Source organism: Bidens hawaiensis, unplaced genomic scaffold, assembly GCF_021521415.1.
Source record: "Bidens hawaiensis isolate Kalapana, Puna unplaced genomic scaffold, B.hawaiensis_p1.1 tig00039948_1, whole genome shotgun sequence".
Classification (NCBI taxonomy): Eukaryota; Viridiplantae; Streptophyta; class Magnoliopsida; order Asterales; family Asteraceae; genus Bidens; species Bidens hawaiensis.
The window spans coordinates 74,294-90,924 of NW_027497022.1; the positions used below are offsets into that span (position 1 = coordinate 74,294).

The window sequence follows — 16,631 nt, forward strand, 5'->3', positions numbered from 1 at the left end:
TCATCTCAATTCATGTCCATTCTGAGAAGACAATGCCACAAGCCCCAACTTCTGTAGATTCAACTTCACAACCGTATCCGTAAACATCTTCGTATCCTCAACCGTATTCCCAGCAGGTATATCCACAATGTACGACTCCAACACAACCGTATACACCTTCCCATTTTTCGCAAACTCATTAACCGAAGTAACCGAAAGATAGTTATTCAACCTATGCTCACCACCCACAACTCTAAAGCTCAAAATATGCTTCTCATCATCCAAAAGCTCAAGCCTCTCGGTGCTCGTGGAAGCCGGAAGACCCGAAATAACCGTAACCTCGCGAATGCTGCCCACACCACCGTCCCCAAACATGTTACAACTTTTTATAAAATGCTTGTAACGTTGTGGGTTGTCGAAGCAGCGTACTAGAGGCCACACTACATTTGTGGGAGCGTCGATGCGTTGGGTTATTAGGGACGTGCATGTGTTGGGGATCTTGTCGAACATGTGGTATGCATTGATCAGGAGTTGGAGTTCGGAGTATTCGTCGGCAGTGAGGCCTTGTGGGATTGGATTTCTTTCCATTTTAGGAGGCTAGGGAAGATGATGGATTGATTGAAGGGTTACATATCAATAGAAAGTGTGATAGTTAATTATGAAAGTGAGATGGAGTTGTGTTTCAAAGAAGATCACATGGAAATGGTCGTGTGGGTAGAAAAAAAAAAGGTTTGTTATAATGAAGTTCTTGTGAATAATGAAAAGGACAGTCTTTTTAGAAAAGAAAATTTAATAAACAAAAAGAGAAAATTCTCAAAATTATCCAAAATTAGAGTGAGAAAAAATAAAAGATCCTATTTAAGTCAAGATTCCCAAAATAACCCAACAAATATGTACTAAGACGATGAGTTGGGAAAATAAACGATGAGATTTTTTAACCAATCAAAAGTTGACAAGTGTAAAGGTTCTGACACACCAGACGAGATTTTTAAAAATCTCGTATGTTCCATCCCTATTTTTAACTTAATTAACTTTTTTAAAAACCGTCTCTCCAGACGGTTTTTTTATGTTTCTCGTCTGGTCCGTTCATATTATTATTATTTCCAACCTCATCTTCTTCATCTCCATCCATATCTTCATCTTCATCCATAAAAATTAACCCTAAAAACCCCACCTTTATGGCTTACCACTCTATTCCTCTTAGGAATAATAGGATCGGATCTTGAAGCCCGGTGGCTATTTTGTCTTACATGGAAGTTCATTAAGTACAAAGCAGGGAAGCATGGCTAGACCTATTGAAGAACTCACTAAAAAGATTTGCTGTACATTTGTAGCTCAAGAAGAAACTTTTATATGGCAGAAAACTATTGATCCCCAATGCTACTCATCTGGGTAACATTATTATATCACATTTAATCTTAGTTTCCTTAAAATTTCATAAAAAAATAAAAAAACAAGTTAAAAGCATAGTATAGGGTTAGTTTATATGGACGTTACCTAAGTATACAACTCTATTTGTTAAGGCCACTCGTAACCGGATCCGTATTTCTTCGGGTAGGAGGAAATTGAGGTAGACCCATTTGAGGATTGAGGTTATAGACTTGAGAAATGATATTATTCCTAAGAGGAATAGAGTGGTAAGCCATAAAGGTGGGGTTTTTAGGGTTAATTTTTATGGATGAAAATGAAGATATGGATGAAGATGAAGAAGATGACGTTGGGAATAATAACAATATGAACGGACCAGACGAGAAACATAAAAAAAAAACGTCTGGAGAGACAATTTTTAAAAAAGTTAATTAAGTTAAAAATAGGGACGGAACAGACGAGATTTTTAAAAATCTCGTCTGGTGTGTCAGAACCTTTACACTTGTCAACTTTTGATTGGTTAAAAAATCTCGTCGTTTATTTTCCCAACTCGTCGCCTCAGTACATATTTGTTGGGTTGTTTTGGGAATCTTGACTTAAATAGGATCTTTTATTTTTTCTCTCTCTAATTTTGAATCATTTTGGGAATTTTCCCATAAAAAATTCATACTTTAATTAGTTTTTGGTTTATTTTTATGATTACTGTTTTCTTGATCATTTTTACTGATTTAAGAGTTATTGAACTTTGAAGAATATATACATAAAATCATTTAGAATCAAAGTGGTATTATGTAACATGGACATTGATAGATCAGGCTGATAAAAAAATGATCAAATAGAAATGTTAGACAAATTACTTTTAGTGGAATAGGTAAATTTTCAAATTAGGCAAATTGCCAAAATAATTTATAAAATTGCATGGAACTATTTCTTTTGTAAACGAGGCATGACATATAAGCTATTTAGGCATCATTAGACATCGCATGCTCTAGCACGGAATATCATGTAAAAAATCCTTAGCAAAACGAAATTCTGACACGTGTCATGATAGGGCTACATGAACGCTTAAACGGCAAAGAAAAGGCTACAAATGTCTCCAGTCTATGATGGCTACACGTTAGCCTGTTTTTCAACGTGTGTAATCCACAGTGAGCCTAACCGCACTATGTGTTTTGTGTGTTTGGAAATTTTCAAAGCTAAGAGAGTGACATATCGTCAATGTACGGGATCCAAATTAAGGAGCCTAACCATGTAAACTTTTAGGTATCTTTGGAAACTATCTAGGCTAAGCATGTGCACAATCATCGGAGTGTTGGATCCAAACAAGGCTAATCATGCATTTGTTTACGTGTCTTCAGAAACTCTCTCGACACCTTCTTAGCCTTTTTCGTGTCGTTTAGGCTCCTATGTAGCCTATCGTGACACATTTTAGAATATCATTTTGCTAAGTCATGTTTACATGATATTCCTACCAGCCCATTATGCATAATCGTGCCTAAGCGATTTATGTGTCAAGACATAATGCCTTTTTTAAAAGGGAAATAATTTCATGCCTTTTTTAAGAATCTTATTGATCAATTTACCCGGAAATTTACTGAAATCGACTAAAATGTATTTGATACTAAACATAAGCACTGATTTTCATAACCACTTAAAAAGGTGACACTTTTACTAAATGAGTAAGTTCCACCCCTTTCGAAAACCAATTAAAAACTGAGCCCTTCAACCGAAAATTACGCACAATTTCTGCTTTTGGTATCACATGTTATTTATAAATTGGGCTTGTGGGCAAACCTTTTTTTATTTGGTTGCAAAACACATGTTTAGTCAAATTTCATTATGATAGATGATGACCAACATGTCAATTTTGGCTATTTTCCCATTGTCAGTTACCATAAATCAAGATTGCATTATTTAAAACAAGAATACCTTGTATGATTTTTTTTAAGCTGGAGTTGGCATTTAACTTTGCTTGCTTAGCCTCCTGCTTGTTGTCAAGTAGGTTTTACACATAAGGGTCTGAGAAATGATCGGCGGGCTTAGTCGTTGGAGTCTAAATTAAAAAAAATCATGTGTTGCTATATCACTTTGGTTGGAACACAATCTAAGTAGGTTGCATAATAAGTTTGAACTATCTTCAGAGTACAAAGTTATTTGTTTTTTTAATCAATTTCTGTTCTTGTGCTTGTATTTTGGAGATTGCTAAGCCTACATATACTGGTATTCATATTAACATGAACATATAACAAGGTCTCAAGTCTCAACATTTATCCCCTAACCGGATTTATATTACATTCTAAACAACTTACATGTCACAACGAAAAACAGCGTCCGTCTCTTTGTCAAGTACTTAGGACTTCTGAAACAAAATCACCGTTGAGCAAAATTTTCTATTTGCAAGCATTTTGAAAGCTATTCAGGGTAATCTAAATATAAAAATCAAGAGTCTTTTTTTTATGCGATAGGTTTTTGTAGACGAGCCAAGGTGCTTCTAAACTTGCATGTTGGAATTTTCATCTAATCGCGTGAGTTTTCATCTCATTGTGATCAACACTTAGCCGGTTTTTCCACTATGAAGAAATAAGTGAGCAGTTTTTAACTTGGATCCTCAACCGATGTATGGAAAACAAAACTTGGAAATGCCGTGGTGATGTCCCTGAATAATCATCAAAAGGTTAACAACAAGATTAGATCAATGTGATTTGCTGCGGAAATGGTGTTATATAGATTGCAAGATGGATTGAAGCATTTCTATTTCACAATTTTCAGAATACTTGCAAAATAAAAAAATCCCAAAAGTATTTGAATGATGTTTAACATGTTCTACAGATTTGACCCGATTGAGCATGTTTGGAATTGCGTTTGAAAAATGCTTATTGGCTTATTGATATTTTCAAAAAGCCAAAAAGTTATGTTTGGCAATCACAAAAATCTTTCTTATTATAGCTTTTTGAAAAGGTTAAAAAGCAGTTTTCCAAAAGCCCCAATTCCTGGCTTTTTGAAAAAGCCAATAGACCAATAAGCATTTTTCAAACTCAATCCAACATAACCTGAATAAACTCATGTATAAGTAAACGACTATAGATTATCATCTCTAAATATTTATAATACGAGTCAATCACATAAATGGTCCCCGTGGTTTGACAAGTAACAGATTTGGGGTCAAACTTTGAAAAATAACATGTTTGCCTGTTTGGTATATATGTACTGGTTCGGCAAAAATAACATGTTTTGGGTCTAACACTAAGTTTTTTTATTCTGTTTGTTTGTTTTTTTTTAAATAAAACATTCAATAATACTATGCAAAAGTTCTGTTAAATTTTTAAAAATGACAGTTTTGCCCTTTTAACTGTATTGTCAAGCTTAACAGAATGTACATACACGAGATAAGGAAGCGTCATGCTCTTCAAAAGGTTAGGACAACGGAGGACAAACTCTTTCCATTCCTCTTTACAGATTTTACCATCTCCATCAGCATCTGCATCAATAAATGTCTGCAATAACCGCAACCATCGTCATTATCATCATTATGACATCATCTTGGCTACTAATGTAAGATACATAACATTTTTAATAAGTTACAGAAGCTCTTACTTTGTCTATAATAACCTCAACAAGATCGTCTGATAAGTTCATCTCGGATTCTTTTAATAGTGCTATTAGCATCTGCTCACCTATTCAATACATGATATTATTACAATAGTAATACTAAACTGCAAATATAACAACTTAGAAGGTTAATAAATAATATATACTCACTTCTTCTCGCTCAATATAACCGGTCTGTCTCAGATCATAGAGCCTAAAAGCAACTGCACGAAAACAAACAAGCAAATAAACTTAAATCCTTTTAAGAAATATTATTTTATTGTTTATATACGTGTCGTTCAGTTTAACGGCTTACAGTCTATTTTATCTTCTACAGGTGCATAGGGGTGAAAGACACTGAGAGAATGAACAAATTCTTCAAATTCAATTACACCATTTTTCTTTTCATCAAAAAGATCAAAAACCTACAAGTCAAAATGGCAATTTGTTAACTGTAAAACCTACAAGTCATAACAGAATTAGCGTTTACCCGATCCAAAAATAAATTCTCGGCCTGAGGGGTATTGAATAGTGCTAATCTGAGCTCTTCCTACACAAAAGTAAAAAATCAAATTGTTAGCATTTTCTTTCAAGACAATGGTGCAATAAGCAAGCATAACCATAAGGTCTAAATGTTACTGTTAAATGATTAATTAGTTTTTTTTTTCTTTTCTCATGGCATTTATATTTACTCTTAGATTTATATAGCAATTAGAAAGTATACCTTGTGTATTAATCCATCATCAATAATGGAGGAACTCAAGCTCTTAAACAGTTCAAAAAGCGCCTCTACCTCATTCACACTAACTGCAAAATGGTCACAGATAAAAGGTGGTTCGTTAAGCCTTCTTAACCCATGCACATAACTAACTTTTACTTAATAACATGGCCACATAATTTGCCAAATCTGGCCAAAGCTGGAACCAATGTTGAGTGGTGGTTGAACCAGCGACCCGTTTCAATGGTTGACCGGCTTTGAGTAAAAAAAAAAGTTGCTTTTTTATGATACTCAAGAAAGAAACATTGGTGTTTTATATTTTCCAAATTGTCCTTCAAATTTGAGGAGCCCATATCAGTTTGGAAGCTAACGCTACTATACTAGTTAAGTTGACGTTAAAGCAAACCAAACGTCTTTGTTCTGAATGTTCAGCATGAAGATATTTAGTACTCATTCCTTGTACCTAGGGTGTTCAGTATTCGAATCAGACGCAAAAACTCAAAATTCGAATGGAACAACTTTTAGTTCCAAATTCACATTCGGTTTTCGAATTTCTGAATCAAATTTGCATTTAATTCGTAATTAGATTTCGAATTTCACATTTGTTATTTTCAATATGATTCAACTCGAAATTCGATTTTGAATTATATATGCATTTTTTTTCAATTTTTTTATATATAATATTAATGATATAACCTTTTTAATTTAAACAATATTCTTTTTTTCCTTACTTGGAACTTAATCAACTTGAATTTGAATTTAGCTTCAAAATTACAAAATTCAATTAAGTCGATTTGACTATCTCGAGCAACTCGAAATTCCAGTCATTAAATAACAGGAACACTACCAGGTAACTCAAGAAGATGAAAGTTACAAGCTATCCGATTAGACTTGTTGGATTCATAGGCCTTGTTTGTGCCCGATTTATTAATTGAAGTCAAGAGAGGAGACAGGTGTGGGCGTCCAACCCAGTTTAGATTTCTTAATTAATAAGTAATTTCAAGCCGTAGCTTAGTCTCTATAAATATCATTTTATGAACTTGCACTTAATGATGAATGCCCCACCCGTGGATGTACGCCAGTTTAGACCCAACCACGTTAAATCCTCGTGTTTGTTGCTTTCGTGCTTATGTTCGGTTCGTGTCATCGTGTGTGCTAGATCCTAACAGGACTACTAATTTAAATCAAGTAACTAAATTAAGCAACAATAAGAGCAAACAAACTCACAATTAGATCCAGCAGCAAGGCTAGAAAGCTGCTTATGATCAAACCGAAGCTTCTTACTAACACAACAATTTATCGGCTGGTAATCGAAGCATCCAGAGACAGCAAACACTATCATTTCAGCTATGGCCATCAATGGAACAAATGCAGCACAAATCTTGTCTCCAATGGTTAATGAACACCATCTCTGCTCCAAACAAACATTCATCCAAATATTAAAATACAATATATGGTTAGCAGAAGAAGACTGTATGTATATAACTATATATAAAAGTGAATCTATAAAGAATCATTATACCGATGAATCATTTGATGCGCTCATCATGCGCTAATGTAAAATCTTGAGACTGTATGTATAAAACTATAAAAGTGAGTTTATAAAGAAATAAGAAAGGTGATAGGAATAGCTGGCTGGCTGATCAGGTGAACCTCTTTACACCTCAGCTACCATGTTGGGTTCAATTTATATAAATCATTAAACATACAATTAATACGTACACATGATAATTTATACATGTATGAGTTTTATACTTGTATATGTAAATGAATTTTGTTTATATATATTTCTGGAACGCTAGAATAAATTAATTAAGGCTTTGGTTATTTCCACACTCTTTGCTAGTACAGGCGTCGTTATTATACCTATACGATCGTTTGGGTGTCATATGATTGTATGAGTTTTTTTTCTCCTTTTTTTGGTTATGAAGTTTCTAATGATTTTTTTAATTGCGATAGTAGTTAAAAAAAACTAGACTTTTAAATTTTAAGTTTGTTTGTAAGTGTTTTTTACATGATTGAATTTTAGTTATATTTATTTAGTTTTTAATTTTTTTATGGAAATTAGACGTGGAGCCAACCTATTTCGATATATGTCTATCACCGTAACCTTTTGATCATGGGTAAATCTCAATGCGTACAGATGGCCCTCCATGTATACAACGAGTTCATGGTTGTGTGCATCACGAGACACAAGTAACAGCCAACGATTATAATTTTGAAAATACTTGCCTACTAATTGAAAAGTACAACCGGTTTTATTCATACCAGAACACTAGTGTCGATTCAAATAATTGACGGAATATTATATCGTGTCAAACAATACGCAGAATATTATATCGTATCCGGAATATAGTATTGTGTCATTGTGTAAATAGAGGATAAATGTGTACGAGTGAAAATCGGGTGCTTCTTGCTGGATCTTATGATACTTAAATAATAGTTATATGACCATATTTTGTACGATCGTATAGAACTCATACTATCATGTGAGTCACCGATCCATTTGCAATATTCCTAGTATGGTGTCGGAGGGTTTTATACCGAAAAAAGTTGTCGGGTTATAGTCGTATAGAGGGGGTGTGAAAATTTCAAACTTGTGTGCAAGATGTACCAATATAACAGTTGAGATTACCAGTTGTTTAAACTTATCATGTTTTCAATTCCACATAAAATTTTGCTCCTTGAAAGTCATTATTTTTTATGATTAACTTGTTGAATTAGGAGTTCCTTAATCATCATTACTTTAGTACAGTGATTAAGATGTTGAATTTAGAGGTTTCTCTTCAATTATTATTACTCTATGATTTAAATGTTTATTATTATTGTTGTTGTTGTTGTAACTACAATAATTTTTATTTAATAGACACCAAAACAAAATATTTATACTTTTTACAAAACAAGAAAATATAAGTCAATAAATACAAATCTCAAAAAAGTTATATATCTTGAAACTGTTCAAATTGCGTTAAAAGAGTGTAGGTACATTTTAGGTATTTTTGTTCTTATTTTGGTTTGATCATGTTGTTTCAACTACTTACCGGTGAATAGTTCTTTATTGTTTAATCAATGTACATATAAGTAATGTCGAAAATGTTACGACATGCCATAGTTTGTGTACTCTCAATACAACTCTTTTGAAATAAGTTGAATGTGTTGAAAAAACCTTAAAAATCTAGACCAACAACTGTTTTCAAAGGCTTATACACACCATAACATATGCGTCTTAGTGCGAAGAGAGGCTAGCTAACCATGCAAAGTGTCGCCGCCTCTTGAACCTGATTTTCTAGACCCATTGTTATAATGAGGTTAGACATGTAGTTGTAATCAACATTACATTTAACCAAGTAAAAAAGGTTTTTCAACTTATAACATGTCAATCATCCCTTATCCTAACTTGGTGACAGACACAATAACATGGACACATATCCTACATCTTAAAGTGTAATCATTATTTTAAGAATCTAACGTCCCACACGAGACAGGACTCATTCCTAACTCATAGTTGGATGAGACCTCCATATTCGTTTTATATAATATATAATCTACTATTTCATGGAAGTATCATAACACAATAATGATAATACTAGATTTTCTTCATTTAATTATGGTTTTGTTATTTCATGATACTTAAAAAGACAAGTTTGATGATAATTTATGGTTAGTGGGAGGTATCAAATTTTATAGAAGATTTCAAATGAGTAAAAAAAACTATAAAATTAGTTCATAAACTAATCATGTTAGCAGTTGAAAAAACCTAATTGTCACGTTAACATAACATGAGTATTTATATGGGGAAAATGAATACGGTGTTGTTGAATGTCGTTAAAACTGTGTTATGTTGTTTTGAATAAATACAATTAAAAATTAATTTTCACAAAAACCGTTTGGTAAGTTGTCTCATGTAACTTCCTAAATAATCTCAACTAGGTAATGCCTGCCGCGTTGCGGGGAGCATCGACGTAAACTCGGTTAGTTTCAATTTAAGTTTTTTACGGCACCGAGACTAAATGAATCAGATACATCTGTAAATAGCGAAAACGGTAACGACGAATGTACAACTTATGATCAAAATGACACGAATTTGGTCAGTAAGGTTTGTTACGGTACTCGCACTAAACCAAATAGTAAGTTATTAAATTCTCATAATAGTGGTAGCTCTCGTATAGCTTATAATAAAAAAAAGATATTTAAAACGATGTTTATTTGATGGATAAAACCAAGGTGTAGTTAAAACTCGGACATTGTGACGACAGGTTGAGGTAAATTCCGTCGGTATCAGATATATTAATTATGGCTTCAGAAATAAACTCAAATAACCAAATAACAAATTCATCAAATTAAAATATTTAAACAAAATAAATAATCAAATATAAAAGTAGCAAAGAATATAAATTAAAATATTTAAACAAAATAAATAATCAAATATAAAAGTAGCAAAGAATATAAAACATAACAAAAGTAGCAGAGAATATAGTATCTGCCTCATAAAGCTCGAACTTGGGTTGAAATTTTGTCCAAATCTAAACTAAAATTGGAAGAATCAACACGCCACACATTAACTATTGCTTGGATATCACAATGATTTAAATAAAAGCAGAGAGAAAATAAAATAATACATAAAAGTTTCAGTGCACCGACATCTTGAGTTTTATCTATATAATAATTTCTTCCTTTGTTGGAACTTACATTCAATTTCTTATCTTTCCTTTTAGCAAATCCATCATTGCCCAAGTAGATTACTCTACTTGATTCTCACAATTAGCATGTTAATTTTATGGGATTACTCCTTAAAATAGTAACCAACTTTGCAAGTTGTTTCAATCAGGTTACTGATACAAACTTTTGTTCTAATCAGGTCACTGAACTTTCATTTTTGTTTCAATTCTAGATATTTTACCTGAATAGCAGGTAATCTAGGTTTTTTTTTTAATTTTCAATGTTTTTACTTTGCATAATAACTTTTAAAGGTTGCGAAAATTAGTAAAATGCGAAATATAATTTTAAAATTCCAAAAATTTGCAAAAAGAGTTCGGAAATTTAAGTTCGGGTTAGGACGGGTCAAGGTCGGAACAGGTCAAAAGGGGTTTCGGGTTAGTTTTATTTTTTTCTTTAACCAACGAATCAGCGCGTTTTCAACACGTTACAACTCGTTTTAAAAGAAAAAGCTCGTTTAAACGATTTTTTCAGTTCGTTTCAGCACTTAACAACTCGTTTATGCGATTTTTTAAGTTCGTTTCAGCACTTAACGGCTCGTTTAACTGATTTTTCAGTTCGTTTCAGCACTTAACAGCTCGTTTAAACTGATTTTTAAGGTCGTTTTAGCACTTAACAGCTCGTTTAAGCGATTTTTAGGTTCGTTTCAGCACTTAACAGCTCGTTTAAAGCGATTTTTAAGTTCGTTTCAGCACTTAACAGCTCGTTTAAGTGATTTTTCAGTTCGTTTCAGCACTTAACAGCTCGTTTAAGTGATTTTTCAGTTCGTTTCAGCACCTAACAGCTCGTTTAAGCAATTTTTAAGTTCGTTTCAGCACCTAACAGCTCGTTTAAGTGATTTTTCAGCTCGTTAAGTGCTGAAACGAACTTAAAAATCGCTTAAACGAGCTGTTAGGTGCTGAAAAGAACTTAAAAATCGCTTAAACGAGCCGTTAAGTGCTAAAACGAACTTAAAAATCACTTAAACGAGCTGTTAAGTGCTGAAACGAACTTAAAAATCGCTTAAACGAGCTGTTAAGTGCTGAAACGAACTGAAAAATCGCTTTAAACGAGCTGTTAAGTGCTGAAACGAACTGAAAAATCACTTAAACGAGCTGTTAAGTGCTGAAACGAACTTAAAAATCGCTTAAACGAGCTGTTAAGTGCTGAAACGAACTTAAAAATCGCTTAAACGAGCTTTTTCTGTTAAAACGAGTTGTAACGTGTTGAAAACGCGCTGATTCGTTGGTTCAAAAAAAATAAAACTAACCCGAAACCCGTTTTGACCCGTTCTAACCCGAACCTCAATTTTCCGAACTTTTTTTTTGCAAATTTTCGGAATTTTAAAATTATATTTCGCATTTTTACTAATTTTGCAACATTTAAAAGTTATTATGCAAAGTAAAAATATTGAGAATTAAAAAAAAACCCTAGATTACCTGTTATTCAGGTAAAATATCTATGATTAAAACAAAAATGAAAGTTCAGTGACCTGATTGAAACAAAAGTTTGTATCAGTTACCTGATTAGAACAACTTGCAAAGTTGGTTTCTATTCTATGGAGCAATCCCTAATTTTATTTGTATTTGATCCTTCGTAACCTTATTTTTATTTTATATACCCGTTCACGATATCAACATATACGAGTTAGCATCTATCATTCATCAAACAACTCAAAACACATCCATAACTATATATGCACACACTTCAAAACATCTTAGGTTGTTCACCTGTCATAAACCATTAGGCTGAGGGGTGTGGGGCGCTAACCTGGGCGCGTGAGCCCCTCCGCTCGCGCCCCCAGGCGCTAACCCCACACCACCGGGGCGCGAGCGCGAGCCCCCAGGCAGGCGTGAGTGTGGTCGCGGGAGAAGAGAGAGGAAAAGCTGGTGGGCCCGCCCAAAAGAGCCGTTGAGCTCCGATTTTTAAAAAAAAAAACATTAAAAACTCCTATATAATACCCCAAAATCAACCCATTTCAACCATATCAAAACACAACTTCAATCTCCAAACTCATATATAATATCCCAAACTCCTATATAATACCCAAAAATGTCTGGAAATTGGTACCCAAACCTAGATTCAGATTATAGTTACGACGATTTATGGTCGTCACCAGACCAATCGATGTTTTATTCGGGGCCGCAAGAAACATCCGGCTTTCAACCATCCAACATACAACCGTCTCCTAACTTTGTTGTTCCAGAGACACAAGAATCACACGGTGATGCTACGGGAGCAAGAAGACGCGTCCACCGGAAAAAACAACTTGCAACGGACGGGCCGGGACCGGCTTCGACTCCGAGGACGAAACGGAAAACCACTCCGTGGTCATCGGATGAGAAGGAAGCCTTGTGTCGGGCTTGGATAGTCATTTCTGAGGATCGGCGTTGCGGTAATTGTTTTAACGTTTTTAAAAATGATTTTTAATAAAAAAGTTAACTGGAAATCTAATTTAATTATTCATTTTGCAGCCGACTACCAAAAAAGCAAGGTTTTTTGGACAAAGGTTAGGGAGACGTTCTATACGCTCGTTGGGAGTACAGAGCGAAACGCCGATATGATTTCGGGTCGGTGGTCCGAAATCAGAAAATTTGTCGGCTTGTTTACTAATCTTTTCAACAGGAACGCCGGTCGTATGAGACCAAGTGGCAGTGATGATTTGGCGGTTTACAATTTCACTGTCGAAGAGTGGAGGCAGGAGTGTTTGCGGAGGTATGGGACGATGAAGACGTGGGACGATTTAAAGTTGTGGGAGAGGTTGAATAATGTTTTTAGTACTTTAATTTTTATTTTATTTTTAGATATTAATGTGTTTTTTTTTAATGTGTGTTTTTTTTAATAATTTATGAGTTTTTTTAATAATACGTTTTTTGAATATATTTATAAAAAAATAAAAAAAAAATCCGCTGGAGCCCTTGCTGGAGCCCCTCCACACCAGGGCCAGGGGCTCCAGCGGGGGCTCCAACACCCACCTTATCCAGTTTCTCTCTCTGCCACACGTCACAATATTATTGGCTGGAGCCCCCACTCGCGCCCCCGTTAGAGCCCCCCACACCCCTCAGCCTTACATCACAACCAGTCACTGATGTCCATATAAGCCTAATCCTTAAAACCTTAAAATCTAATCAGATTCCATGTCAAAACCACCTGAAAACCAACCACCCTAACATTCCAACAAACTTTTAAGACAATAAGTACCAACCACAAACCAGGTAATCAGAAGAAAACAAAACATCAAAAGCCCAACCAAAAAGGGCCACCCAACAAACCCGACACCGATACAAACCATCATCGTGAACGGAAGAAACGCTCTAACAACCGACATGACATTAACCCACCTGCCCCTGAGTAACACCAGACCCGCCACATTGATCATGTTCCAATCCAATGTGCCACCATACGCCATCCGGTTCAAACATGTAGCAACAAACGAGTGACAGTTACATGTGAAGAGGTTGTACGATTGGTGTTCAAAGTGGCGTCTGCTTGAGTTGATTGCATCGTCCCAGCTAATGGCAATACCGCGTTCTGCGTGTTTGTAACGTTGCTTACATGTGTGGCTCGAGAGGTTAGCTGGAAAGCAACACTGTTAACGCGCAAGAAAAATTGTTAAATGTTTAAATATGCAGTTTTAAAGATTAAATATGCAGTTTTAAAGATTTGGTGAACACTTGTTATGATAATATCAGTTTTAAGTAATTAAGTTATACAATACGGAGTTAACAATTATAGAGGTTGGTTTTGATAAAGGCTAACTTTCGGCTATATAATATTATAACCATCGGTATCTCAACTGGTTGGATTATTTCGGTTTCGTTTTTTGAGTTATGGATCAAATATTCTGAATATTATAACCATCGGTATCTCAACTGGTTGGATTATTTCGGTTTCGTTTTTTGAGTTATGGATCAAATATTCTGAATATTATAACCATCGGTATCTCAACTGGTTGGATTATTTCGGTTTCGTTTTTTGAGTTATGGATCAAATATTCTGTTTTTCTAATATGGCGGGGGATTGTTCAACAAATTGTTCAACCCAGACACAACTCGTATTTTATTCATGTTGAAAATATCAATTCTAACCTGCGCGTGCTTAAAATCGTGTGACCCAAATACGACCCGTTTAACTCATTATCTAAGTGGGTAAATGGGTTGGCATGTAACAATCAAAATGTAAACGTGTTAATCAGGTTGGTGAGTTGTGAAAAAAGAAATAAAAGGGTCATAAATGGGTTAGTGGGTTGACCTTTTAAACATGTCAACTCGAACACAACCCGTTTTTAAACGGGTTATAGATATACCAACCAAAAACCTGATTATTTTCGTGTCATGTTCAATCGTATCGGAAACTGCCACCCCTAAATAAGATAGAGAAAATAAGCCAAAAAACATGGATAACCCAAAGTGTAATGTTAATACATAAAACCTTCTAAATCACTTAATTTAAACCATATACATAAAAAATAACATGTTTTTATTCGTATTTAACACATAATCCCGACCCACCCATTTTGCCACCTATAAATTTAGTCAAAGTTCGACCTTGTTCAATTTTTCTTCCATATCAAAGTCACTTAAATCTCTTCTAAAATAAAATTATAACCATGTTTTCCTTTAAAAGCTTAAATTTTTACCAAAAAAACAAAACACAAAGCTCGGTAGACACAAGTACAAAATCAAGAAATTGTACCTGTTTTCGATCAAGTTGAATGTATCGAGCCACGGAACCATAAGCAAACTCATCAACATTAACAAAATTGGAACCAGAAAAATCTACAATCGTTCCGTCCTCCATGCATAAACCAACATGCCCAATAAAAGGCGCCAACCACGAGACCACCGGAAGCGAGGTCCACACCAAACAACAGGGAAACCTTGCTTTTGTGGGGTCAATTTCGTCAAGAGGCCATAAATCATGCTCATCGCTTTTTGTATTAAATGGATCTTCAACGTCATCCATTTGCGTTAGCTTCATGGTAAAAGTATCTGCAAAAACTCGACCTGTTTCATTATGTCAGTCACAAGTTTACTTGTATCTTGTCAATAAAATTTAATTAATTTCATTAAAACAGATTCTGCAACAACAAATGATGATTGACAAGATTATGGAAGAAAATTAATCACATAATTTGAACCTTATGTTAATCTCAAAAGGGCTAAACTTTTCAGGTTCCGTCACAATAAACTTGTATCTTCAATGTCATAAGAAGCGATTAGCTCCATAAAAGATAACGTTATTAAAGATAAATAGACCTGTAAAAAACACATAACACGGTTGGCACTCAAGTAAAAATTCAGCTTAGATAGCCAACAAAAATGCATTAAATGTAGGCCGCCATAAGTCTACCGTTGAGACATTTGTTCATGCATTCAAGCCCAAATGCATTGCATAATGGAACACGACATGACAAATCCAGCTTCTTAGGTGCTTTTTATCAAGCTATTAATTAATTTCAACAGTATTGTAAAACTCTCCAGGTGCTAGTCAGGCGGCGGTGTACTGACTAGCGATTAACATAGATAATCAGATTAAAATTTATGTGTAATTTTTTAAAATAAGTACAAATTTTCAAATACTTAAAGACTTTGAGCAGAATTTGACCGGCACCGATTGTAAGGCCTGATTAGGTGAAATCGAGTCAGTAGCCCTCCGACTTCCTACTAATCGGCGCCTAATAGCGATTTTTACAACACTGACATAATAACATTTTTGATCATCTATCAAGCTATGTGCATTGCAAAGTTAAGCATGCAAAAAAAAAAACTTTTTTTCTTTTTAATTTCATGCACAGTAAAACAATGTTAAAAGTAACAACTTACATCATTCATAACATACAAAATTTAAACAAAATAATAACACTAGTGCAACTTGATGTTAAGCTTTGAGATCAAAGTGTGATTTTGAATATGATTTGAATATCACTAATTAAAAAAGAGAAAATAACAAGTAACAAATTCAAAATCAATCGAATAAAATAAACCCTAAATTATACACATAAATCGAACAAATACCCAGAAATAAAAATCGAATAAGAAGCAATAAGATCCGGACTAAATAAACTTTACCTTTGGGTTGGGTGATGAGGCGAATCGGAAGAATCAAGAAACATGTGAATTTAAGGGGGAATGAATCAACAGAGAACTATTTGTGAGGTTTATTATTATTATTTATTAATTTAATATTTAATTGGGATTGAGAAAATGGGAAGGTGCATGAACCTAAAAGCAAACCCATGGTATTGTATTGGTTGGTATCTTTGACTCTGGTGTAAGAGAGT

At 34.2% G+C, this 16,631-nt stretch overlaps 1 protein-coding gene and 2 pseudogenes across 2 annotated transcripts; all 3 read right to left on the reverse strand.

Annotated features, from left to right (window-relative positions):
* LOC143591597 (abscisic acid receptor PYL2 pseudogene) lies at nucleotides 1-744 on the reverse strand (annotated as a pseudogene).
* Nucleotides 745-3,605: 2,861 nt separating this feature from the next.
* LOC143591609 (calcineurin B-like protein 10) lies at nucleotides 3,606-7,337 on the reverse strand (annotated as a pseudogene). Its single transcript, XR_013145719.1, has 8 exons — nucleotides 7,176-7,337; nucleotides 6,881-7,064; nucleotides 5,660-5,742; nucleotides 5,426-5,485; nucleotides 5,252-5,360; nucleotides 4,942-5,159; nucleotides 4,729-4,841; nucleotides 3,606-4,003 (listed from the first exon to the last, which is right to left on the reverse strand). The product of XR_013145719.1 is annotated as a calcineurin B-like protein 10 (transcript).
* A 6,084-nt stretch (nucleotides 7,338-13,421) lies between these two features.
* On the reverse strand, nucleotides 13,422-15,664 carry LOC143591606 (protein REVERSION-TO-ETHYLENE SENSITIVITY1-like). Its single transcript, XM_077071767.1, has 3 exons — nucleotides 15,489-15,664; nucleotides 15,044-15,339; nucleotides 13,422-13,937 (listed from the first exon to the last, which is right to left on the reverse strand). The coding sequence occupies exons 2-3, from the start codon at nucleotides 15,326-15,328 to the stop codon at nucleotides 13,515-13,517; spliced, it is 708 nt and encodes a 235-aa protein (XP_076927882.1). The 5' UTR covers nucleotides 15,329-15,339; nucleotides 15,489-15,664; the 3' UTR covers nucleotides 13,422-13,514.
* Between the last annotated feature and the right edge of the window lie 967 nt (nucleotides 15,665-16,631).

Bases quoted from the DNA above. Each gene is read 5' to 3' on its own strand.
- LOC143591606 (XM_077071767.1), bottom strand. From the start codon at position 15,328: ATGAAGCTAACGCAAATGGATGACGTTGAAGATCCATTTAATACAAAA. The intron at 13,938-15,043 runs GTACAATTTCTT...GCGCGTTAACAG, and splicing joins TTCAACTTGATCGAAAACAG to TGTTGCTTTCCAGCTAACCT.